At 32.1% G+C, this 27,540-nt stretch overlaps 1 protein-coding gene across 4 annotated transcripts in view; it reads right to left on the bottom strand.

Annotated features, from left to right (window-relative positions):
• Positions 1-27,540, bottom strand: part of LOC143190554 (uncharacterized) — an 87,082-nt gene that overhangs the window by 37,807 nt on the left and 21,735 nt on the right. For all 4 annotated transcript variants that reach the window (XM_076394927.1, XM_076394925.1, XM_076394926.1 and 1 more), the window contains exon 2: positions 26,742-26,869. In XM_076394927.1, coding sequence (XP_076251042.1) covers positions 26,742-26,851 — 110 coding nt within the window. In that variant the 5' untranslated portion in view covers positions 26,852-26,869. The remainder of the gene's footprint in view (positions 1-26,741; positions 26,870-27,540) is intronic.

The following is a 27,540-nucleotide window of genomic DNA, read 5'->3' as shown; positions in this document are numbered from 1 at the left end:
ATAAAAATTAATTTTTTTCATTTCAGAAATTAATCCTCTTCCGAAAGAAGCTATGCAAACGGTTATATACTTTTCTTCTTGGATTAATAGTTCACTCAACACACTGATCAAATCAACACTAATAACGTAATTGCTCCTGAATGCTAATTTATTAAGACAGGATTAACCAATTTGCAATACACGATGAAGTTTGAAGTAAAATTTATTGCCTAAGTAAGAACAAATTTGTTAAAGTGTCAGCAAATTAATAACAACCCTGAGGGGTTCATTTTATTAAAGGAAAAAAAGTGTAATTCTCCGAATAAATATATTGGTTTAAGGCTACTAATTTTTTTTTGGATCTAATAGAGCTCATGGATTCAGGAATTCCCGATGTTCCTATTTGAATAAACGAGCCAATGCAATATCTTGTGTCAGAAAATTGTTTTATTATACTGTCAATATATAATAACATATTTTTGTCAAATATCACTACATAATGATTTTCCAGACATAACATTGCAAATAATAAGGTGCGTGTAATACAAATATTTTTGGCTAAACCGAATTTTAACAAGGAAATACTCAAAGTTTGCTTTCGGTATGAGAAAACAAAAAGACAGAACTCTGAAAGATCTCTAATAGATTAAATTGGTGGCACTAAGCAACTATAGAAAAGGGAAAAGACTGAAGATGTAATTGCGATTCGTTGTAAAGTTCTTTGTTTATGATCTTTTATATATAATATTTATATTTTATAGATATATTTATTTTTACAGATCATATTTATTTCATTCATTGATTTTTATTTAATAAATTTATTTCAGAAATTAAATTGTTCTTTATTTAAATTTTATTGGTCAATTGAAAGTAACGTCAGGGCTGTCACGGGCCACAACTGCGTGGCAAACTTTATCAAAGAAGCAATCAAATGTCTTTACAGCGAAATGTTTTTTACAGGTGCCTATAATGCAGATTTAAATTGGCCAATCAAGTTACTTGAATGGCCGATTTCACCCCATCTGGATGTTGGGCAAAGCAAAACTTTTGGCCAGAGACGCCTATTGAGTTTTGTCCTTATTAGGCTATGAAGATGGACTTTATATTTATAGAAAATAAATGTTCTAAGAAAAAAAGCTTTTTTCTATTTTCAAATTTAAATTCCTATCAAAACAGTCACTGGTACAATATAATATCAATATACTGTTAGTATACCGCTATTTATGTTCAACTTTGGGTGGGAACTCAAAATCCTTTATTTTGCATATTAATTATTAATTTTAACGTGTATAAATGATCGGCGATCGTGTACTATGTTTGTTGAAAATATATCGATATATCTAAAAAATCTATAAAAAATACATTTATATTACTTTCTGAATATGGAAATAGCTCAAAAACGATATATTTTCAATAAACCGATATATTTACTATATATATTATATATCTCTGTTTTTGCTTATGACCTCCCTATTGCATCTCTCATTGAACAGTGACGTAATTCACTTTAATTGGTGTTCAACTTGATAATATTTTTTGGTTATATTTTATAAAATAAATTATCAGTATTGACATAAATTTAAAAAATATTTCTCAAATCTGTGAATTATTGGCCTATAATTCTGTTGAGAATAATGAGTTGAGAATAATGCATGTTCAGGCTCAAAATATTCGTAATATTTCCTTAATTTATTTATTACATTGTTAGTAGTCTTTTATTTGTATTTTAAATTACAACAAAATAATAAATAATTAATTTAATTAATAAAAATTGTATTTTACATTACTTTTCGCCGAATATCCCTATAATTTAATTCTGTTTGTATATATAGGTTTCAATACTTGCTGGTATAATAGCAATTTATTGTGCATTTTAGTATATTTTAACTGTAGTTCTTTCGTTTTCTTTTTTACACGCTCCTTCCATCGAAGTTTTAAGATTCATTCCGGGATGCTTAGCGTTGTTGATATATGGAATGATTATTTATTGTTATTGGTGAATTACTTTAGTTAATTTTGATTTGCTAGGTTGATTTGCAACATTAGTGTGGCTTCTTCGCTTCTCCGACAGCAAATACCGATGTATTATCAGTAAATTTAGCTATCGTGATATTTTTCACTTGTGGTGTTTCACATGTCTAAAGTGAAGTATTGGCCCCAATACACTTCCTTATGCTACATCTGCTTTAACCTCTTTGCTAAACATTCTGGCTATAATGTAATATTTTCATTGTTCGGTGTGTTGCTTCGATAACATACCTTATCGAAGGCTTGTGCTACATCTAAGAATATAGTTGAACATACTATTTTACCTTCATAGGCTTCAATGCATAATTCCGAAAAAATATTTCTTGTTAACGGTTTGGCTGCGCTAAAGAAATTTTCAAGTAGCAACACCACTATTTTTACGTTTTGCTATGTTACATCATATTAGTAATCTTTCTGTTCTGTTCTCTTATTATTCATTATTAAATGGGCTGGTAACTTTTAAAATAATCTTCTTAATGTCACTTAATGACTAATATTACTGAAAATTAGACATATGTTAACTCACATGGTTGAATATTCGCCCTTATATATACATATTTTAGTCTACCCATGTATTACATACATATGTACTTAATTTAATTTGTACGATCTCATTAGTTACAAAATATGCCAATAAATTTACAAAATTATAAGTTTTGCAAATGCATTCCTTAATATCAAATCGTCTTTTTGTCATTCTAATGTTCTCCACGCCTTCTCCAGCTACTTGTATGAGGAATTTATTATCCCAGGTATATTTAATGATATACTTTGCTCAAGCCATGCAGATTCTGATTAGAATCTTTCTACTCAAGATATGCTGATACTGATTAAATCACTTCAGTCACGACATAGACGCAATAATTGCCAAGACATAAATATAATTCTAACTGGACAACTTGATAAACTGAATTTTTACCTACGGCATACTAAAATAACAACCGCATTTGATGCCAGATTATTAATTTTATTACAAATATTACATTTTTTAACGTTTAGTATAGGTATATTCTGAAATAATAACAATAGCTTTTTTATTTTTTCATGAAAAATATAATATTTTTTGACTTTTAACGTACATTTAACTTTCATCATTATAACTTCTAACGACTTCACGACTTTCTATTAAAAATTCAGCTAACGCCATTCACATGATTTACAATATTTTATGTTGTATGCAGATATATTCTTGATAAAGCTAGTGCAAGAGTTTTGGACTATATGGTGCTAAATCACGCAAATTCGGCCATTGGTTGACGGTTAAATTGTTTTCATAAAAGTATTTTCTTCATAAAATACTCTTTATAATTATTATTTCTTCATAACTACCTGCTTAGGTGTAATATGAAATAATATTAGGTTCTTGCGTATATTTTGATCAGTGATTTTTATTGGTATATGCAAAGTATCAATGTAAACTGCTTTCTCTACATAAAATAACAGTTTTCCGTTTAGTATTATTAAGTTATTCAGTACGTACGGAGACCAATTATTATAATATTATAACTCTTTTAGAAGCTTTTTTAGCGTTATATCCCAATTGTCGCTTTTAGTTTCAATGGCTTAAAAGTGGTGTCTATGATAAATAACTACCTGGAGGGACAAAAAGTCAAGTCTAAAAGGAGGGAAAATAGTTACCATACAAATAAACAAATACAAATAATGTACTTTTGATGCCATTTGCCGAAAATAGAAGGGTTTTCTGTAGAGTATTGTAACTAGTGTTTAAATGTGAATCTACTATTACAATCACAAGTCAAAAAATCATGGATTAACCTAGTAAAACCATCTATATCGACACAGAATTGGAATATTTATGGGCATAGAGTTTGGCTTTGCATATGGTGGGATCAGCAAAGTGTAGAGTATTACGAGCTGCTAATATCGAACTAAACTGTTACTACAGATGTTTATTGACGTAGTTTCTTAACTTATTTAATTCAATTTGAACATCCGGCAATGTCTTACTGTGAATCAGTTAGGTTAAATGGAAAAGAAAGAAAAAGGTTTTCAATTCTAAAGTGATAATGATTCCAAAATCGTTAGTTTTTTAAAGGTAATTGCATTTACAACACATCTATAACTTCAATTAATTTTAATTTAATTATTTTAACTTTAACGAGTAATCCAAATGTCCTATGACTGGCATATATACTGCCGCTTATGTTTATCTTAATTTGAAATTTATTGTAAAATGGTGTCCGCCAGGATTACATTAGTTTTTAACTTCTAAATGCATTGGTTACTTACAATTAGACTTATATTTAACATATTTATTTGTAACCTTAACAGGCACGTTGTGTTAAAAGTTGAAGTTAAAATAATTAATTTTAATTTAATTATTTTAACTTTAACGAGTAATCCAAATATCCTATGACTGGCATATATACTGCCGCTTATGTCTATCTTAATTTGAAATTTATTGTAAAATGGTGTCCGCCAGGATTACCTACACTTATATTTTACAGACTTATATTTAACATATTTATTTGTAAAAACTTATTAATGTTACTAATTTATCTACGAATATTACATTGTGGATACTGAAATTATCTATATGAGAATGTTATAATATGATGAACATATAATTCAACCATCATCTATCCTATTCAGATCAAAAAATATTTTGGTGCTTGTTATAAAAAGGGAATTTCATGCAATAAATATAAAATTATAGAGTGGCCAATAATAACCATTGTCCATTCAATCAATTTGGGTAATATTATGTTTTCGGATACAACCATTCTATGGTGCTCAGTGTCGAAAGGTTTGGAGTGGCGCCGTTTCATACAGCATTAGTTATTGCTATATCGGACTTTTGGTAATTCCGTTAACAGAAATTATCGCTTCATTTGATCTGATCGAGAAAATTAATTTAATTCGAATCAAATAAGGTCTTCGAATTTAACATATTCGAGGTAGATTACTTTGAAAAGAAATGAGACATTTTTAATGTTTTAAAAGAATTGTTAAATTCGTTAAATTTGACTCCATAACTATAATCGTATCAAAGTCCTGTTTGCTTTGCTTTTTGTTTTATGTTTTTATGTTATATTGCACGACCAATTATCCATATATGGACTATGTATTGGAAGAAACAAGGTCATGTTTTTTATGTTAAGACAGAATGTGTAATGTGTGAGACGCGTAGAAATAGAGATTTGGTTTATTTTGAATAGATTTAAACCCTCAGTGTCATTTAGAACAGCCGTTCAACAAGTTACATCTTCTATCATTAAAATAAAATAGTATTTTAAAGTAAATTAAAAGTTTTTGTGCTTTAAACTTACGTTAAAACACATACGTTTTTAATCGACTAGAAAAAAGCAGGGATTTGGTTAGAATATTTATCAAATCACCTAGGCTAGGTGGCGAACCTCGGGGCCTGAAGCTTTTCCTTTTCTATTTTTTGAATTCGGTTCAATTTTTTAAAAATATTTTACTAAATATATGTTATTATCAATATTAAGTTAATACATATAATATAATAAGCGAGTTTATTCATATAATACTATAATATGAGTTGTTTGACACTGATCAGTGAAATTTTGTATTATTCCGGTAAAATCATCTCAATTCCATTATTGTAACTTCTGAAATCTCTGGGTAAAAAACACTGAAGCAAGTGATTTTTTCGAGCTTCTTTTACAGCCAGCTTTACAAAATATAAGAGAGTTTTACAGAAACCGGAGCAAATTGTAATAGGACGCGGTCAGGCTCGGTGTATACGATTAATGTATAAAAACTTCGCAGCCAATCTCTTAATTTTTCCAACGTGACTAAAGTGATATATCGCTTGTTTTAATCAACAATCTATAGGCACTTTTAATCTCATAAAGATGTCAAAAAATGTAATTCATACCTAGGTTATTGTTCTCTCTGTTATCTGTATGTAGTATGGCAAAAATAATATTCAGTCCTGACACCTAAAGAGTGTACCGCAACACGAAATCCAACTCTAACCGATGCCATCGAATCGCTCTGGTGTCAATTAAAAATCGGACAAATATTCGCGATCATTTACAACATAATTACCACATGGAGCTTGGATGAAGTAGCGTAATGAAACCGATCGGATCGGCATTAAAAATTCATCTCAGGTTGCCGCTTTGGAAGAAACGGCTCGTGAAAAAAAGGCGAAGAGCAAAGATGCGAGAAGACTGGTGGTTCGAAGTGACCACGCCCATTCCTCATGTATAAATATGTGGATGTTAAATTTGGATCAGGATCGGATCTCGAGAACACCCAAAAAAGATGCACGGCAAATGTTAACAACGTTGCCGGCTGATATAGAAAAGAGTGGATGCGTAGTTGAAGCTATCTTCTAACCCAGGATGGATAAAGGAATACTAACACCTGGGATATACACAATATTTATTTATTGATAAAGTATTGAGCCACGATTTATTTTTAAAATTGCTGCTATTCTTCGCGGAATAGAATCGTAGAGTGATTGAATAGTTTCCAGCGGAATATTGTTCCATTATTGTGCCAAAACATCCGTCAATTGCTTCAATGATGTTGGAGATGGAAATATACTTCTCGCTATCTGCTCTAAAACTCCCTAAAATGGTCCAATTATGTTGAGGTCTGGCAAGTGTGATAGCCAGGGAAGATATTTGATGATATTCTCATGCCCCTCATCTTGGAATATGACAGGTTTTGGCAGCAATATGCTAGTCATAGTAAGAACTTTATCATTGAGGGTGTCAATATATCCATTCTCAATAATCCAGCTAGTGGTATGAATGAGAGCATCTGCTAATATTGCTGCCTAAACCATAACGAAACCTCCCTTATCATTGCAGCTTAGCCTTGGCTTCCGTTATAACGGGTTTCTCAGTCGCAGTGCTTCCTTGAATACTATTTTTGATAAAACTGTATTACTCAAATTAGTATTGAGTCCTCACTTTTGCTGCCGTAATTTTATGTTGCCTGGACACAATCCTATTTATTGTTCATCTATCTCTACCAGTTAACTTAAATAAGGTTTAGCCTACTATTCTTACTCGCCGATGATCTTTTACCATATTTTTTTGTATGCTGTCTCATGCACACTGTTGCTTGTGCGTAGGTAACCTAAATCACTTAGACCGACGGTTCGGTTGGCATTCCCAAATACAGAAAGCAATCCAGAAAGGTTCGGAAATAGCAAATCTGATATTTTCTCTGATCTGCCCTTCTAGCAGACTTCCCACCTCTCCCAAAGTAGTATTGGTAAGCCCAGAGGCAGTCCCACATAACCCGATCCAATTTGTCACTCCAGGGCAAGTCTCCGCTACCAGGTATGCGTCATGCATTTCACCGCCTGGTTTTAGGCCGGAACAAAAAAAATCTTAAACAAGGTCTGAGATATCAGAAGTGTCACTGATCACTTATTTTAACCGTCATAGAATAAAGCGTTTTATACACTCCAATATTACCTACAAGACGTGCCGCATTATTTACACGGAAGCAGTATTGCTAATGAATAACAAGAGTAATATGTTGCATGTTGTTCATATTATTTTGTCCATCCCCTGTTGATGCCATGGTTAACAACTAATTTATCAGGCAGAAACAACAAATTTTAAGAAATAAAATCATCGCTAGCTACATTGGAATTTCTCTGATAATTTACAAACCATGTGTTATCTAAGCGGTAGTTGGAATGACCAATCTTGTTCTCTCCTTCTCTTTCACGGATTTTGTAACATGTTGACAAACTCTGTCAAAAAATTACTGTATCAACTTAAGTTCATAGAATGTAGTATATAGTAAATATCTAGTCTTTAATCTATCTATCAGTTTCAGTTGGTCCTTCAAATTGTAATCGTGATTTCTGATTTACCATGCACAGGCGTCAAGCCACAAGCAATGGGCTACTTGCCTTGATTAGATTAGTTTGATTTTGGTCCAGCTTTGCTTACAATTATATATTTTTGTTTATATTTTAGAGCCTTCTTTTTACTTATTAGGGCTTATCTGGACTTAATATTTAACGTGGGCTCGTAACCACGGTCCTCGGGATTAAGCCTACCGACTGCAGAGTTTCCAATTTGGAAATCATCCCTGAATACATCCGATTTCATCCAGCCTAGTTACTGGAGTGACTGGGATCATTTTCCTTCTCGGATTTTTTACTTTTGCCTCAATAACAAATATCAAACAATCACAAACATAAATTTACGACCATGTCCCAGCAGGATTCGAATCCCGTGACAATCGCAACAGTAGGAGGACCGTCCTGTCGTCTTTACCACTGCGCCAACCAAGCTTTCAACGCTATCAATTTAGTTAATAATTTTTAATTTTCTGAATAGTATATTACCAGCAAAATAAAAATGCCCTGAGAAAGCTAATTTAAAGAATTAAGTAATCATTAAAACTTGTATGGTATTAAACTTATTCGAGCTTTTCAATCCATCACTGATTTCATGATTCTGTTTTGTAAAAAATGAGTGCCAGTAATAAGAAAATAAGCCATATTTTACAGATTATATTCGATAATGGTAAAAACGCAAATCAACCGGATGAAAGTCTGTTCATTTGTTTATGGTTCCTATACTACAACAACCAGTTAAATCAAGGTTTTGGTTTCTTAGAATCCTATGGAAAAGAACAAAAGCATGAATTTTTATCTCTGAATCTTTTCTCTAAGAAAATGTCTTTTAGCAGGATAACACCAGGCCCGACCTATCGGTAGTGACTCGCCAGAAGCCCCGAGTGCTTGCTTGGGTGATTCTAAAGCCGCCTTGTAGTTCGGACCTAATAGCAAGTGATTATCACTTATACCTGTACTTAACAAACTATTTTTGCCTCGATTACATGACAATAGGGACAAAGGCTTCTATGATAGTTGAACACAATAACCCAAATTTGACCTACATTAGATTATTTGATACAAATATAATGAATTTATTTTAACTACGTCTAGTATATATTTTCTATGGATCGTATGAGACTCTTAAATTAGTTTAACAGGTTCATTGCTAATAAAAATGTGTTAAATTTCAGTGTAGGAACTAATACGGGCTTTGTCTTAGTAATGTGCCTTTGAACTTCCCATTTCTTTAAAATATTCATAAAAGAAATTTATAAACATCCTAAAAGAAAAAAATAATTGGAGGGTATGTGTATCTTCTGAATTTCAGTAATTTATGAGTTATCAAATATTACGAATAAAAAAAGACTTTTATTTCGCACCGAAATTGTTTCTTGCCGATGCAGCTGAAATAAAAACGCGCGGATTTCATTAAAAGATGGCTCGAATGAGACGAAAATAAGAAAAAATGCCGATGTCTACGGCCGGACCGGGTGCCATCGGCGAAGAAACGGAAAACGTCAACAAAAAGTCGTCCCATCTCGGGCGAATGATACCGGTACGCGGATCGGATGTAATTGGCGTCGCCAACCTGTCGCCATCTTGAGACGCTCGTCCATACACGGTTTTATTACAAAATAAAAGCTGCCGAGCAGGAATACCGGCAGGAATTTCAAGTACCTAGCCTGCGCTCGGCCGCCGGGTACCATCGTCCGGTCGCGGAGTTTCGCGATGCCCCACGATCGTCTGAAAATCGGCGGAAGACGCTAACACAATGTGGAGGAAATTGTCTTCGATGCTGACCCTTTTTTCGAACTGTAGAGAACACCCAACTAGTAATCCAACTTTCCAGTTGTTCTAATTTATAAACCATATTTTTTAAAATTTATTTATCAGATTGTTACTAGTCGTTGTCGACTAACCTACAATTTGTCTTTATAATAATTTAAATCAAGGTCTACATATAGGTGGACCATCGATACATTACACTACACAAGATTCTATTGAGCCCTTTTGTGTCCTGTTCTGGTATTATTTAAGATTTATAATATATGAAAATGAAGTCTCCCCTCATGTCTCCTTGTAATTCTCTGGTTTTCCTGTGTGTCAGTCGGTATCTGAAGGTCTCGGTGTCAGTAATCAGTCCTGTAGTATCTGGGTGCACCTACAATACTTCTCAGGGATTTGTTTTGAAAAACTTGTATAGTATTTATATTACTTTTCGCGGACTATCCTCATAATTCAGTTCCATATCTACAGTGGTTTCAATATTTGCTTGTATAATAGCAATTTATTATGTGCAGATAATTGTTATTTTCTTCCAATTAACCAATACTTTTCCTATGTCTTACCTAGTTCTTTTCATTTCGTTTTTACAGGTTTCTTTCAGCGAAGTTTTGCATCAAGCTAAACTACTAGCGGTGTTGCTATATGGAATGATAGTATTATTTATGGTCATTGGTGCTTGTGCGGTCTCATTATACGTGAACTGCATATGCACAGATTTACTTTAGTTAATTTTTATTTTCCAGGTTTGGGTCCCATTTGTATGTTGTTACTTTTTCGCTATTGTCTCCGACATCAAGAATTGCAATATCATCAACAAATGTAGCTATCGTGATTTTTTTTGCGGTATATCACGTGTATAGAATAGGTAGAATTGCCTCCAATAAATTTCCTTTTTGTGCACCTACTTTAGTTTCTTTAATTGTAGAGTAGGCTTCCTCTTGTTTGACTCTAAACATTATGGCTGTAATGCAAGATTTTAATAGTTTAGTTTGTGATTTCAGTCATTTCAACATTTTCTGTAGCTTACAAACAAGGCCGTCACGCGTACTTTATCGAAGATTTCTCTTACATTTAAATATATAGCTGAACACCCATTTTTATCTTCATAGGCTTTTTTAATTACATCTGTTAATTTATGTAGCTAGCCAATTGGTGAATGCTTGTTATTAAACCTAAACTGGTGTGTAGGTATTAGGTTTTTTCTATCTATAATCGGTTTTATTAATTTCAACAGATTTTTAAATACTTTAGATATGACTGGTAACAGTGAGATAGGTTTATTGCTTTTATTTTATTTGGTGCTATTCCTGGTTTGGAGATCATGATAATTTCAGCCATCTTCTAAACATTTGGGACATGTTTTAGTCGAAATGCTGCATTGATCTAGTTAATAAGCTTTATAGTAGGTAAAACTTTCTTGCTTTTACTTGTTCGTTTTCTTTCTTGGTAGTTTATACAGCAATTGTCCTGTTATTAGGTTATACTCTGGTAAATTATTTGTTATTGCTTTTGTAATTTCTTTCGGCATGACTAACTGAATCGTCGAATGTTCACATTATATTGAACTATATACTTATTATTGACTGTCGCTTGGATTGAAGATAAATTAATAGATAAATACTTTTTTAAGTTATTATTACTTTTAGTGGCGCATAGCTTGTAAAAAATCACTTCATCAAGTGCTGTGTAAAGTATTGTCTGAATTAGTTATTTTAAAAATGTTCCTTTCAAAATCTATATATGTCCTATAATCAGATCAGATGGTGTTAAAGTATTGATAATTGACGATCGCTTGCTATCGAAAATATTATCGAGATCCATTTAGAACAAAAGTAGAAGTTCAAGTACTTGGGCTCGGTTAAATCGGTCAAGCTGCAGAAGCTTCTCTAAGAAGGTGCGTATGGAAGAGAGAAAAATATTATAGTTACATCTAAATCCGGATTTTTTGAGCGCTAATCATGTCATTAATTCTATATGACTCTGAGACCTCTGTACTGTTACAGTTCGATCGCCAGTAAGTTTGAGGTCACTCAAATGCAATGCTACATGTTTCGTATTAGGAATGACGTGATTCGTTTAAGATGCGATAGTCAATGCAACTTGAGAAACAAATTCATAGAGGCAGGTTACAATTACGGTGATGAAGAATATTGAAATTTGTTGGTCCTTCGGCACCAACAGCAGCGTAGTGGTTCAGAAGTAAGTAGAGCCGGCTTCGTTGGTGCAGTGGTCAAGGCGACAGGACGGTCCTCCTACTGTTGCGATAGTCGCAGGAGTGAATCCTGCTGGGACATGGTTGTACTTTATGTTTATGATTGTAATTGTAAATGTCTTTAGGTAGTAGTGGAAAATCCGACAAAGAATAACCATCCTAGTCACGCCGGTAACCAGACTAAGTTGGTCACTAGCCAGTCGGCAGTCTTAACGCCGAAGATCGTGGTTCAGAACCAACGTTAAACTGTAAGCCCAGTCCAGATAAGCCCTCGTTGGTAAAAAAGGAAACTTTAAAATATTTAAAAAAAAGAAGTAGACACTTTCCCGGAGCACGGGTTATAGATTGATTATTGATTTTTGGAACAAAAATATTGAGTAGTATAATAGGGATTGATGAAAAATTATTCTGTGTGGAATTTACATTTTATGGATATAATTAATTTCTGTTATTTTAAAGCGGAAAATCCTAGTTGACATGGTTTAGTTTGGGGTAAATTTCTCTCAGTTAATCAATAAATAAAACGACAAACTAATAACTCCTTCTTTTATCAAATCTAACAGTCGTTGAGCAACCTAGTGTACTATTCATTGATCACATTTTATTTCTTTACAGAAGAAGACTAATTGGAGTGATCATCCACATATCATTGTATAACATAAATCTAATTAAATATTTGTTGAATATTGGGCAGGTTGTGGAATGCTAAGAGAATAATAATAAAAAAACATTTATTTAAAATAAAATTTATACTTTATAGTGAACAATATTCTACAAAATATGGGTAAATGCTTAAAGTGGTTATATAGATTGAGAAGTTATACCTTTTACTAATTGTAATCATCAGGTTGTTAGAAATCGAATAAGCTAACAGTGTTTTTAATACATTTCTGTAAAACTATATAAAGCGAACGAAATTATGTTTTAATTATAAAAAAACTGATGAAAAAGTTTAGTATGACAAGTAGTTATACTGTAAGAACGAGAGATAATTGACGATCGACATATTGAAAAATTTTAATTAATTATAATCGACTTCATGAAAGATTAACAGTAGCTTTATTATTTTGTTATATAAAAATTGACTTTTTGACAATTTGCCATATTCCTTATTTGCTTTATGCTTAAGTTATTTATTTTAAAAAGAATCTTATATACAGCAATCCTACAGTAAAAAAGTCTTTTATTAGTTTGTGTTGGTCTTTTTCGCAATGGTCTTTCATTGAAGTTTGGATTTTCCATTTTTTTTTTCTTTTAGGGGCTTCGTAAGAATTTGATAGGTTTTTTAAGAACTTGAGCTCAGTTTGAGTTATGTTCTATATTTACTGGAATATAGTATCTTTTTTCTCTCTAGGTCGTAGTTAGTACAAAATTTATTTTTTAAAATTATTAAAACAATGCTAAAGAAGTATTAGATAGATCTTCTTTTTACAACAAACAGAAGCAACAATTTCTTAACATTAAAATTTTTTAAAATAAAATAATTTAAATTAATTAGTTTATTGCTATTAGTTGTAGTATGTTTCAATATCACTAATTAAAGTGATTTATTTATTACATTAAATAATATAATCTTATCTAGGTAACGGTCTGATATTTAAGGAAAATTATACCTCCATAATTTTTGATTATCATGATATGTCTAAAAATATCTTAAGAACCCATTATTTAACAATAATATTTGGTGCAAAATTAATTATTGCAAGTATTAAAGTTACTGTAAGTAATTAATTTAAAACATTTTTCAAGATATTATCAATATAAAAATCAATCATAAATAAAACTCCTAAGTTGAATATATTGTATTAGAACAATAACATAATATATTTTATTTTTTATTACATAAATATAAAATAATATGCACAATATCTAATGTTATTTGTTTAATTTAATATTTAATAATTTAATCTAATCTTTATTACCTACTGTCCTTGAATTATAAAAATACTTACTAGAATTCGGAATATAAATAGATCTGTGTTGTTTTTATTTGAAAATGTTTATTAAAATTTACTAAATATATTCATAAGGCCGTAAAATTCATACTAATTTTAAAACATCTTTTTGACTTATGTTAATTGTTTGACATTGGCATTTGACTCATGAATTGTAAACAACTCTAAATAACATTGCAAACAATAAAATTAATCATCAGAAAAGATCCTGACAATATCTTTGAACTATTATAATACAGGCAGCACGCCGTACACAATATACATTTTTACCGAGAGGAATTTCTCAATTTATATTTTAATGGAGATTATATAATTCAGTTGCTTTGACTTTATAAACTTTTTAATTAAAAGAATATTGAATATATTTTTGAAATTAATATATTAAAATAAGATAATATAACTATTACATATAAAAATAAATATTATATAAATATGTATAAAACTGAATGACCTGACGTTGATGTGACGTCACCTATAATTTAATTGACATTGACAGTGCCATTGATAATGGGCTTTTGTTATTTAAGGATGAATACTTAATATTCATATATTGACCTCAGTCACTGAAATTGAGATTAAAATTTTTATTAACTCTGACATTATTTTTATATATATTTTTTACTTATAAATTTATGATATTTATAACCCGCAACTCTGATATTTGACATTGATATTTAGTAAAATAGTTCGATATTTATTATTTAACTTTGACCTTGACATTGACGTGTGTTAATATAAAATTTGTAACAAATCTTTCCAAAATTATTTGATTGATATTTGATAACGATGATAACAAAAAATATTTGTAAGATGTGGTGATTATTGTTGTTTATGCGATAGCTGACTAATTAATAATCAAAAATTGTTATGGATAATCGTTCAGTGTTACGGAACGAAATACCGGAGATAACCGGCAAAATGTTGCGAAACGGCGATTTCCGGGTAGCGAAATGCGGGTACTGTAAGTGGAGTGGTTAAAGTACGATTCTACGCATGATTTTTTACGAATGTATTTTTTATTTACACAGCAATGTTATGTGATTACTCAGAATTTACATAGATTGATTAATACTACCGATCTGTATAATTAATGTTGTTTAACTGATGATTACGCAGCGATTATCATAATTATCTTATTCATTTTTGATTAGAGTTTCTATGTCAATAGCTGATATTTTTATGTACCTATTATAGTATAATAATGAAATTGTATATAAAATCTAGGATAATTGACATTTTCATTACCAGACATGTTTGTTTACCTAGTATCTGTAGTGCCGGAAGATGGAATAAATTTATTAGGTGCTTGTATGTATTATAATAATTTTTTCATTTTAGACGTGTCTTCTAGAAATATTATTAAAACAGTATAAAATCGCGTTATTTTTAAAAGGTTTATGTTTCTGATCAATAATGTTGTCAAAAAGCGTTTTATCAGTAATAATAGTGTTTTTCTTTGTTTGCGTAAAGTAACAAGTTAATTGAAAAGTCCCCGGCCTACCATAGTAAAACACATTTTTTTGGCAAAGTTAGTTTTGTTTTATTCAACATAATTCCCTTTTTACATAATACCATTTTTGTAGTACGATTTGTCCTTTGCTTCAAAATAGGCCTCAGTATCGGCAGTGTCCGGAAACTCGGTATCAAGCCAAGTTTTTGCTTGAACTGTATTTTTTTCAAAATGCTATAATTCACAAACTAATGAACCGACAGCTGTAAAATGTATACATCTTTTGAAGGGTTAGTGCTAACTAAAAAACATATGGATTTAAGTCTGGTAGCGCCATCTATGTGTCAGGCCGGGAACTTTTCAATTGACCTGTTTGATGAGGTGCTTGTATGTATTATAATAATTTTTTTATTTTAGATGGGCCTTGTTGAAATATTATTAAAAAGGTATTAAATCGCGTTATTTTTAAAAGGTTTATGTACCTGATCAATAACATTGTCAAGAAGCGTTTTATCTGTAATAAAAGTGTTTTTTTTTTGTTGCTTAAAGTACCTACTTATAATAAAACATAAGTACTATATATGATGTGCCTGCATTTATTCTTATTATTTATTCGTCTTAAAAATCTTCTCTATTGAAAAAAATTGGTGCAATACATGTTAATGAAAATATTTTCCATAATTTTTTACAAGTTAATACTTCTGACAACATGGCGATACCGTATAAGGATATAAGATAAATAAGGATGGTAAATAAGAAGCTTTTTCAGCATTTCCAAACTGTCTACTAGCTAGATATTCAGTAGGCGCTATGTTTGGTTATTACGATATACGGTTAGATCTGCAACAATACATTTTTCACAACTGAAACTGTTACAACGTACGGTCGAGTGTTGTCTATCTGACTCTAGAGGCAGACTTTGCCTCGGCTACTCGCTATTGTATATCTTTTTTATATCTGCTTTTGTCATTGACCTCAAAACCAGAATTTTGTTTATATTGATGCTTCGCATTTGGAGTAATAGATATCACTGATCGAAATATACATTTTGTCCAATAAAACAGCCAATGCACCTCATAGATGAGGGCAAATATAGCAGTTTGTAAAAATGTAAGATTCGTTTTAAGCTCGGAGTAAATTTTTTCTTATCATTTTATCCTAGTTAAAACGAGTGCTGTTTGCCTTGGAGTTTATAACCGAATCAGTCTATAAAATTTGACTTGGGTTGGTACTGGTGGGCAAATCTTTTCATTTTCTAGATTAACCAGCTAGAACCAAATGGGCTTTGGCTGATGTCGCTTCAGGTTCGAGATATGATTGTTTTGCGGGCGACAGAGAGACCCTGGGTTACGACTGGGACTGTCGTAGTTTACTACCGGGGTTTGTGGACGGGTAGGGATTTTATTAAGGTGTTATCGTGTGCTAATGTTCCAATGGAGAACCTCACACTGAGCATGTTTGTGAAACTTTTCACAAACGGGATGCCTGATTCGAGGTGTGCGTTGACGTTCCTCATAAACCATCGGGCTCTGAGTAACGCACGGACTTTTTTGGATTGGAACACTTGGAGTAGTTCAAGTTGTCTCTCCGAGACATACCTGTACCACACCTGTGCTCCATTGAGGCAGATTGGACGGACTAGCATTTTATACAGAGTCGCTTTCTGTGGGATTGGGGAGTTTGCTTTTCCTGCAAAGTAGGGGAAATAATAGGCTGTACACGCCATTTCCTTTGAAAATGGCATGCTGGATTTGGGCAGACCATTGAAATCTGCGGTCGAACTGGAGACCGAGGTATGATACATTCTGGAACCAAGGGATAGGGACTTTATCGATTTGGAGGCGATAGGCGCGAAACTCTTGCAGTGGAACAGAATAGCCTGAGTTTTGCTCGGCTTAACCTGAAGCTGCCAGAAGTTGTACCACGCTATCGCTTGGTTCAGTTGTACTTGGAGTCTATTGCGTATGGCGTCGGGACAGTATCAGGTTGTGAAGAAAGCGGTATCATCGGCATAAAATGCTGTGTGGGAAAGTTTGTAGAACGGGAAATCAGCCCTATAAAGGTTGAATATGGCTGGGGCTAATGGAGCGTCTTGCGGGACACTGAAAGGACCTACCATCCAAGTATGAATCTATCAGGGATATTAGGTCATTCGGTAGACCTAATTATTTAGCTTTAAATATTAGACCGTGGTGAAATACTTGGTCGAAAGCTTTGGAGACATCTAAGAATATGGCTCCTGTTTTTCGACCTCCTATCATTGCCTGGTGGATAGTTGCTGCGACGCGGGCCGCTTGATGAAGGCATGAATGTTTAGCACGGAAACCGAATTGTTCGTTTGGAATTATGTGATGTGCGCCTGTGAAATCGTTTAAGACGTTTAATATCGCCTTTTCGGCAAGTTTGGAGAGTGAACTAATCAGACTGATTGGCCTGTAGTCAGAAGCGCACGTTTCCAGGACTTTGGAAAATGCTTTAACCTCAGGATGGAGTTGATAATGTTGGCAAGTTCAGATAGTTGCTTACTGGCTTATACCATCTGGGCCTATATATATATATATATATATATATATATATGTATTATATATATATATATATATATATATATATATATATATATATATATATATGTATTATATATATGTACCATATATATATATATATATATATATATATATATATACTATAATATAATATTTAACATTCTGTATGAAATAAGCGAGATACAATATGTGTAATACACATGTTTAAATAAAAACCTGAAACAGTAATATAGAAAAATTTTTAAAAGCTCTTCAGAGTCTGATGAGGATGATCACTTGTTATGAAAATTAATTAAAAAAATCAACAAGAGTAATAAGAAGAATGTAAAGAAAACTCAGCTTCCTTCAGACACTGAAGATGATAATTATTTTTGTCTAGTGTGCGTCATATTTTGTCATCTATTCACACAGTCCCCCAAGAGAAGAGTGGGTACCACGTGCTTGTTATAAATACCAAACCAAAATAATTAAACCCAAATAACTATCAATTTTATAATGTTTTTGATAATGTATAACAAATATCTTTAATTTTTTTCAAAAAATCAGATTAAACGCCCCTCTGATGTGAATAGTGTTTATGTTTGCATGAACTCTGACAATGACTAAATTAATTAAATTTAAATGTTGTCTCTATTAGGAGTCCCACAAATGTTGTTATTTTTTTGTTCCCATTTGTATGTAATATAGGTTATTATATAACTCTTTGGGTCCAGTGGCCCCTTTGGGCGGTTCTATAGACTCCATCTGCAGGGTTCACTGATCCATATGCTTTTTTTCATTATAAAGTAAGTTTAATATACTAAACAACGGATTTGCTATACTTTTTGTTACTAAAATGAAGTCAAATAAATGAACAACTGAACTGATGTTTTTCTTTGAACCAAGCCTACATTGATTTGAACAAAATCTTGATTAAGAATTGCCCTGCTCTACCTACCAACCTACCAATAAATTAAACCGTTTGCGAAAAAAAACATAAAGTTAGTTTACAAGCATATACAAAAGTTGAAGTGTTACAATTACTCGAACGTTGATGGACGAAAACTTGCGAATCAATGCACTTAAATTACATTTGAAAAAAGTATCGAGGTTTAAATATATGTGGAGTGAACTGGTAGAAGTGCATCCATCAAACTCTGGTTTAACTTTGTATTTGATACCTTAAACCTGGATTTGATTAACATTTTCAATGCACATTTAGTAGTAGATAGTGCAAATTAATTCTAAAATAAGCTCACTAGGCGTGTATATACAAAATAAGGCAGTAAGTCAATGATTTGACATTCCCGAAATATAAAATGCAACTATCGAACCACGCCTAAGAATAACGAACCAAGGAGGAATCGCAGTGCCGGCTTTATACGCTGTGTATTGCGAAAATCTCAGATATAGTAAAATTCCTTGATGAAAATAATCATGATGTTATCACTACCGCCAAATTCCCGAGTCGCATCAACAAGAAAACCGAGGATCGCCCACAAAATCACGAAACGACGACATTCATCCGAAGCGCCCTAACGATCGGCCGTACGCATTCCAACACGGATTTCCACTTTGGTATTTTTTTCCGGGGATTCGCATTGTTTCGCGCGGTCCGGCAACGTCGCCGCGACCGTCCGACCTGTTGCCAACAGCCGGAGGCGTTCGCACGAAACGCATCGCTAACAGTCAACCGATAAGACCGAAAAATTTAAAATAACAGAAACGGCCGTTCGGGCGCTGTACAATTTTACCGCTGAAATATTAATATAAATTGGCTTTTGTTTGTTTGTTTTCTGAGGTAAATTGGAAATTGCTGAGTGAGGATTTTTCAAAATTATTTAATGGATATGGGATGTTTTAATGAACGCCGTTCATTCAGTATGTTAATAGAAATGTTTTATGTAAATTTCTACCAATCCATCGCCAGCTAATAATAGCCTACAAATTGTATTTTAGTTATGGAATGTAAAGGGTTAAATACAAAATAATTTTTATTTTAACTTAAAATGCCCGACTTGTTAAACGTCGATGCAAAACTACACTGAGAGCCCAAATCCATCACAATACAAACCAAACCTCTACCTTTAAACGTTTCTTTTATAACATTGTTCACTCTAACATAAATATATCGTCTCGTTTCTTCGAATGTACAGGGATACAAAGATATGTATAGTCTATTTAAAATAACAGTGAGACTCAAGTGATCAAGATGTTTAATGTATTGCTTGCCGCAATTTGTAAATCCGTTTTAGAATCAGACAATATTTTCTTTTTTATTTTATTGTAGTTAAAAAGAGCACAGTGTGAGTCGAACATGTAACCGAACCAGCTTGTAAAAGTCATCTTGTTGTCAAACGTTTGCAAAATTCCTCAAAATATTAATTATAATAACTGCACGTTATAAATCGACAAAAGTGTTTTAACGTTTAATTCCAAATCGCTGCTTATTATCATACTGATTGAAAATGCCGAAGCCAGACAGAACAGATTGCGTCTCTAATAGTTTAATTCGAACAGGGATGAGATAAAGGAGGCCCTCTCTTGCCAGTAAAATTCACTCAAGAGTTAAGCCTTTTTACTGTCAAATTTTAAGTTACTGCGGTTTCTATTAAAATCAGTTTTTGCGTATTGCAGCTGCTAGTGTGGACACGGTCACCGACATATCTCAAAAAATAGAAAATGTAATCTTGGATTCACCGAAAAGAGACCGCCTTCAATTCAATATCAGATACCACATATATGAAATGTATAAGAACAGTGAGAAGTTAATCTAATAAGAATGATCTGTTAATCTGAAAAGTATCCATAAAAGCTCTTTGTGTGATGTAGATGATCATCATCATCCATTCCGTTTTATTATCCATTTTATAGACTGTTAGGTAATATAGTTAATGTTAGCATTTAACATTTATTTTTTTTAAAAATTAATAATTAACTATTAAATTAAGTTAATAAGAGGTCTAATGAAACTTGCAGATATTGCCTTTAAAATAATACAATTTTAAAAGCTTATAGTAAAATTAATGAAGACTTATTATTTCAATTTGTGTATTTAGACATGAATATTTCAGATTGGCATAAATATGCCCAATGGTCACTCATGGCAAGATGATAATAAAAATTGTGTCAAGGCAACAAAAGTTGCTGGAAAAAGGTAAAAGCTGGAATAACAATTGATTAGGTTTTATTAGCCATAAGAATTATTAATAATTCATTGTAGATATATTATTCTTCATACTTGAAACAAGTATGGTTAATAACACCGGTTTGGTCGGTTAAGTCGGTTTGGATGAACTCGACCAGACAAATTGAAGAAGAAATTGACAAACGATGCAATCGTGAACAAATGTTATATACATTGGAAATTAACAGCTTAGTAGTTCACTTAAATGAAACTTTCTGGGTATGGGATTATGATTCAATACCGACAATTTTCCAGAAAGGGTGATGAGAGTGCAAACAACTATAGGCGAGATAATAATTAGTATACGGTAACTGTAGGAAATATTATGTGATTATTCAGAATATACATGAGCAACTGTTTTGTAGATAAGGCAAATGTATTAAGGATAATACAGTGATTAAATATAGTTTTTGTAAGAAATATGTATATAGGCAGTAACAGAACAAATTAAGGAGAAGTGCAGTGATGTTAAAATGCCTTTATAAGGAAACACTGTACCGAAGAAAACAAGAACTAAGCGTATGAAAGTACAATACATTAATTGAACGCACAATAATACATACAATTGTTAAGTAAGTTAAGTAAGTAAGTGAAATAAGCCTCCAGGGCATAACACTACAAAAAACTTCTGCTAGAACTTTAACTCATAGGTAAAAGGTATATGGTAAAAGATCCATATAAATATAACAAAACACAATCCTAACCTATAAACTATTATAACTGTATAATTATTTGCAGCTTTAAATCCTTCGACAATATATGCATTAGATGTACTATAATGTTAACATAAATAATTTTTGATAACACTATTTTTAAGTCCCCGGTCTGACACATAGATGGCACTACGAGAATTAAATCCATATGTTTATTAGTTAGCCCTAACCCTCAAAAGATAGGTGAATAAATTTGACAGCTGTCGGGTCATTAGTTTGTGAATTATAGCATTTTGAGTGAAGCAATTTTTGTTATTGTGAAAAAAATGGATAAAAAGGAATTTCGTGTGTTGATAAAATATTGCTTTTTGAAGGGAAAAAATACAGTTGAAGCAAAAACTTGGGTTGATGGCGAGTTTCCGGACACTGCTCCAGGAAAATCAACCATCAAAGATTGGTATGCTAAGTTTAGGCGTGGTGAAATGAGCACCGAAGAAAACTGAGCTTCTGAAATACACTTTTGCTGGACGTATACCCTACATTGCAAGCTTCTGGTCAAATTCCAGTAGACTATGTCATTTAACAGCAACTTCAGTCCGTCTATTTTTCAATATATGAATGTTTCCTATTTGTAATAGTTATTTATTTATATTATGGGTCTTTGAGCAGCTTCAATCTACTTTTTGTGATCTTGCAGCTTCTCCTGCAATACTTTCATCCGAACTTCACTTAGTAATAGCGGAGCGGTTTATTGATATTTTTCTTGATAAATAATTTAATTCTTGGAGATTGAATAGTAGGCTGTTCTCATGGTATTTCCGGAATCTTACCGACTGCGGCACTTATAAAATGCGAAGGGGTTATAACAATAAAATCTTTTATTTTGAAGGTGATCATTTGTTCAGCGGCAGCACAAAACGATAGTGTTAACTTAAATATATTCTAATATAAACCAATATGTCTAGACGTCTGACAATGAGACAATATAATTTTTCGTCATTTCCAATATACAGGACCGTATTAGTCGCGTGATGAATCTCACATGAAAAAAGGACAACTTAGGGAATTCATTACGTTAGCTAGTTGATGATTAGTGTTTAAAATATTGGAGTTTTAACCATTATGTTGAATTTTTGCCAAATCGAAGGATGCCTGATCTCGCGTTTAAAATTTGTTTACTAATATAATTATGTTGTGTCTGTGTATTATTATTAACATATACATGTGTGTATAATTATTAGCAAGTATTATTTTTAAACATCGTTTATGAAACGTGATACACGATAAAAATGTAGTACCAGTACTATCAGTATCAGTAGTGGATACTCTCACTATAAAAGAGTTGACCATAGAATGTTGAATGAAGTTATTTTTAATAATATCCTGTGGGCAATAATCCTATTACAACACCAACGGTTGAGGTGAATCTATAAAATCAGGAGGAATTTTAGATTAAAACGATAAATAAATTTCAGGTACTGGAATAACTCCATGATACAAATAGGCTTAAAACATCACATATCTGAAGCAATTGTTGAGTGTGCCACTATGGTATGTCCACCAGCTTGATATGTAACGAATCTATAGGGGTGGTAGAAGAACGAAAACGAACAGAACTCATCAACTCATCACTATCATTTCGAGAAATTTCACAAATTAAATTGAGATGTTAGTTAAAAACTAAAGTTAAAATAAGAAGTCTACTTGAATGGTGTGGCGGCGATTTGGAAGTTGCTGTATCGAAACGCAAATTACGACTTTGTACCAAACAAGAGACTGAATGGCGGGAGTAAATATACCAACGAGAATACTAAAATGTAGATGGAATTCTTCCGTAATCTTCATAAAATCTATAGACCAAGTCATAGCAGAAATGGTCGAGGTCGGTACACGACGAGAGTACAGTGAACATGAAAAAAGGCAATAATTGTTCTAATGTTGAAAAAGGAGATAACAGGAATAATAATAAGATTAGATCGATTGTCAGAAATATTTATGAAAATTTTATGGAAGTTTTGGATGAGATGAAAAAAAGGCATAGATTAGGATTATAGAGAGCGAACTGAAAATATGCTTCCTCCTGTCCTAGCGACTTCAACAGCAAAGTATTATTTGATAATTGGATCTGAATTGTCAACTAATTAGACATTTAGAGCGCCAGCTATGAATTGATGATTATTTATAAAACGATGAAGGTAAAATATATGTAGCTAGCGAACCCCAGATAAGATGCGTTTACGAATAAGTATTCAATACATTATATAAACAAAGAATACATTAGAATTAAATATGTATTGTAAAAACATTATTAATAAAGGTTTGCTGCTATCATTGAATGAATTAGGTATTAATACAAGGAAACGGAACCCAGTAAGTTTTTGGAACCACCATTATAAGGACAAAAGATTGAAGTAATAAAATCAACGTTCAGTTAAAAACGGAGCAGCACTATTTGAAGATATTTTTTTTCCAAAATGTATATGAGGTCATCTGAGCAAAGTAATAGATACGTCACGCATATAGATAATAAAGTAATAGATAAGATGTACAATATACAATTGCTTTAGTTATTTGAAGAAAAACTTTTTTTGTAATATATTTAAGGAAAATTTTTTTATGGGAGATAATTTTTATCTTATTATTGTTTCACCTTGTCAGTCGGTGGTGTTATGGGAGTGCTAAGCTTGTTCGTTGCCCAATTAAGATACCGTGAATTTAAATTTAATAAGGTTATAGCACGTTATGTTTATTTATATGGAAAAAGCGTATATTAAGAAAATTTGTCACAGTTTTAATAGTAACCGTGTGGTAATTCATATTTATATAAAACAATATAATATTTTTGGACTAGATACTGGAATACAGCTTAATAGCTCCAAATCTGTCCATGTTAATTTTGCGTTGTGGCGAAATCACAAAAACCTAATTATATCACTTGTCGGATACCAATGCTTTATCTACTTTACACTTGTGATATACCACAAATGGAAAATATCACAATGGCTACATTTGCTGATGATACTGCGGTTATAGCAGTCGGAGACAATAGTGAAGAAGCCTCACGAAAATTACGACAGGCAAGTGACAATATGAATAATTGGACACAAGCTTGGAAAATAAGAATTAATGAAAGTAAATCTGTACATGTGCAGTTCACCTATAAACAGACCGTATAAGCACCAATAACATTAAATAACACTATCATTCCATATAGCAACAACGCTAAATATCTCGGAATGAATCTCGATGCAAAACTTCGCTGGAAGGAACATATGAAGAAGAAAAGAAAAGAACTAGAATTGAAATATAGGAAAATGTACTGGCTAATTGGAAGAAAATCACAATTATCAGTACATAATAAATTGCTATTATATAAGCAAATATTTAAACCTATATGGACATACGGAGTTCAATTATGGGGATGTTCTGCAACGAGTAACATTAACAAAATACAAATTTTTTAGAATAAAGTCCTGAGAGGTATTGTGGGTGCACCCAAATACTATAGGACTGACGACCTACATCGAGACCTTCATATACCCACAGTCAGTCAAGAAATCAAGAGAATTGCAAGGGGGCATGAGGAAAGACTCCATTGTCATACTAATATTGAAATATTGCAACTTTTGGATACCACCAGAAGAGGACACAGACTCAAAATAATCAAACCATCCGATCTTGTGTAGTGTTGTGTAGTGAGGTGCATATATTAGAAAATTCAGCAGTGACATGTAAAAACATTATTTCGCCAGAGACTGAGTTAGGGCCGATGGGTCCTCCTAGTTATATATTTAGATTTAATAAGTTAGCATAAAGACAAATTGTAGGTTAGACGGAAACGACTAGTAACAATATATTAATTAAATAATTAAAAAAAAAACTTATCGGATGTCCGGTCTCTCAAGCAGAATCGGTCAAATACCTCGGAATATACCTCGATGGTAGGTTAAACTGGAAATATCATGTTAAACAAGAAGCCGAGCAGATTATACTCAAAGTCAAGCAACTGTACTTGTTAGTCGGAAGATACGCTCAACTTGACCTAAAATCAAAGGGATTGGTTTGTCAGTCAATTAAGAAGCCTTTTGAACTTATGGAGTGCAAATATGGGATTGCACTAAGATATCAAACCAATTATTTATCCAAAGTACTGAAAACAAAGTTCTACAACTAAATAACAATGTTACGTAATCAACGAAGATCTGCATGATGACCTCGAAATCAAATGGTTACAAGAAGTGATCCAAGATTTCGTTTTAAAACATGAAATAAGGATGTTAAATCACAGAAACGTGGAAGCAATACAGCTACTGGACAACACGCAGGAAATCAGAACATTGAAACGAACCAAGCCTCAGAAAAAACTAAGTGGTAACTGGTCTTCCGAATTTTAGTGATATTAGAGTGGAGTACTCGATTCTGGTTAAATAAGATTAAGTAGATTTTTTTTAGTAAATTATCGATTTTGGTGGATTATTTACTGTATATTTTTGATTTAACATTTAACTTATACTAAGTAACTTATCTTTTACACATTTAACAACATTTATTTTTTTACTTATGTTTAGTTACACTTTTTTGTGACAGTTTACTTATTTATATTAAGTGTATTACGGTGGAAACATTGATTTTCATGTTTCAAAGAATTCTCATGAATGAGACGTTGATTAGTAATTAGATGTCAAAAAAAGGATCGAAAAATCTTTATTAACATATATTGTATCAATTTTTCTTAATAATTGCTCTTTTAAAGCGACAAAATGGTTCTAACAAAATACACGTAAGCGCACTTAATATACATTACTTAAATAGCGTTAATATAAGTAGATACTTTAAGCAAAAGGCACTATTATTAATGATAAAATGTTTTTCGACAATGTTATTGATCAGATACAAAAACGTTTTAAAAGTGTAGTGCCATTTTATACGGTTTCAATAGTAGTTCTAAAAACCCATCTAAAATATTACTAATCTAATAAATTATTTAACTAATTACTATCTATAGTACATTAAATTCTTTCAAAACATCTTATAAATATCAAATTGTTGTTTATATATTTTATAATACGCGAATAACAATACTTACTTGCATTTTAATGACAAATTATGTCACTATTTCCATTAAAACTGGGATAAAGTAATTAAATCATTCATGGGCACTTACTTGTACAACATATTTTTGATATAGGGGGCATCTTGACCTACCGCAGGTGGTAGATATAACTTCAGGTCATCAACGTTGACCGTCTCCAAGATCTTCACGTCTTCGGCCATGCTCTTGTATTGAAAAAACTGCAAGGAAATGAAAAAAGATTAAATCGAATCGTACGTTTGCCAAAAAAAAAACAAGTGGTCAGGGTGTTTTGGATCTGAGTACGAGTGTTGCCAGTGATAGACGAGATAACCGATAAGCCGGTGTTACGATATTCCTGATAAAATTGTTATCGTTCATGAAACTTAAAAAACAACCGTTTTGGCACGCCGATGGCACGGGATGTTGTTATTCGTAATTGGATGCATCGGAGAACAAATAAATTTGCTATTTGAGAAATTTCTTCATAACAGTTCAATTGAAAAGTCCCCGGCCTTCCCTAGTGAAACACAATTTTTGGCAAAACTAGTTTTTTTTTATTCATCATAATTCCCTTGAAGGGTGATACACTGATTATAGCGACCCTCCAATTTTTCCATACAATTTTTGTAGTACGATTGGTCTTTTGGTTCAAAATAGGCCTCAGATTCGGCTATCACCTCTTCATTCGACGAATTTTTTTTTCCAGCGAGCATTCTTTTGAAATTTTAGAACAGGAAATAGTCGCTGTGGAATCTAGAGAATACGGTGGATGAGGAAGCAATTCAAAGTCCAATTCATAGATTTTTGATACGGTGCATATTTACAAATTTTAACAGTTTTTTCCTAACATTTTTTTAAAATTTTTATTTCACGAATACTATTTATATAT

This window comes from Rhynchophorus ferrugineus, unplaced genomic scaffold, assembly GCF_030347505.1.
Source record: "Rhynchophorus ferrugineus isolate W39M unplaced genomic scaffold, kcgeb_rfMv2 rfM2, whole genome shotgun sequence".
In the NCBI taxonomy this organism is placed as follows: Eukaryota; Metazoa; Arthropoda; class Insecta; order Coleoptera; family Curculionidae; genus Rhynchophorus; species Rhynchophorus ferrugineus.
Note: the sequence above shows the minus strand (reverse complement) of the source record. Positions and strands in the feature narration are given on the sequence as shown.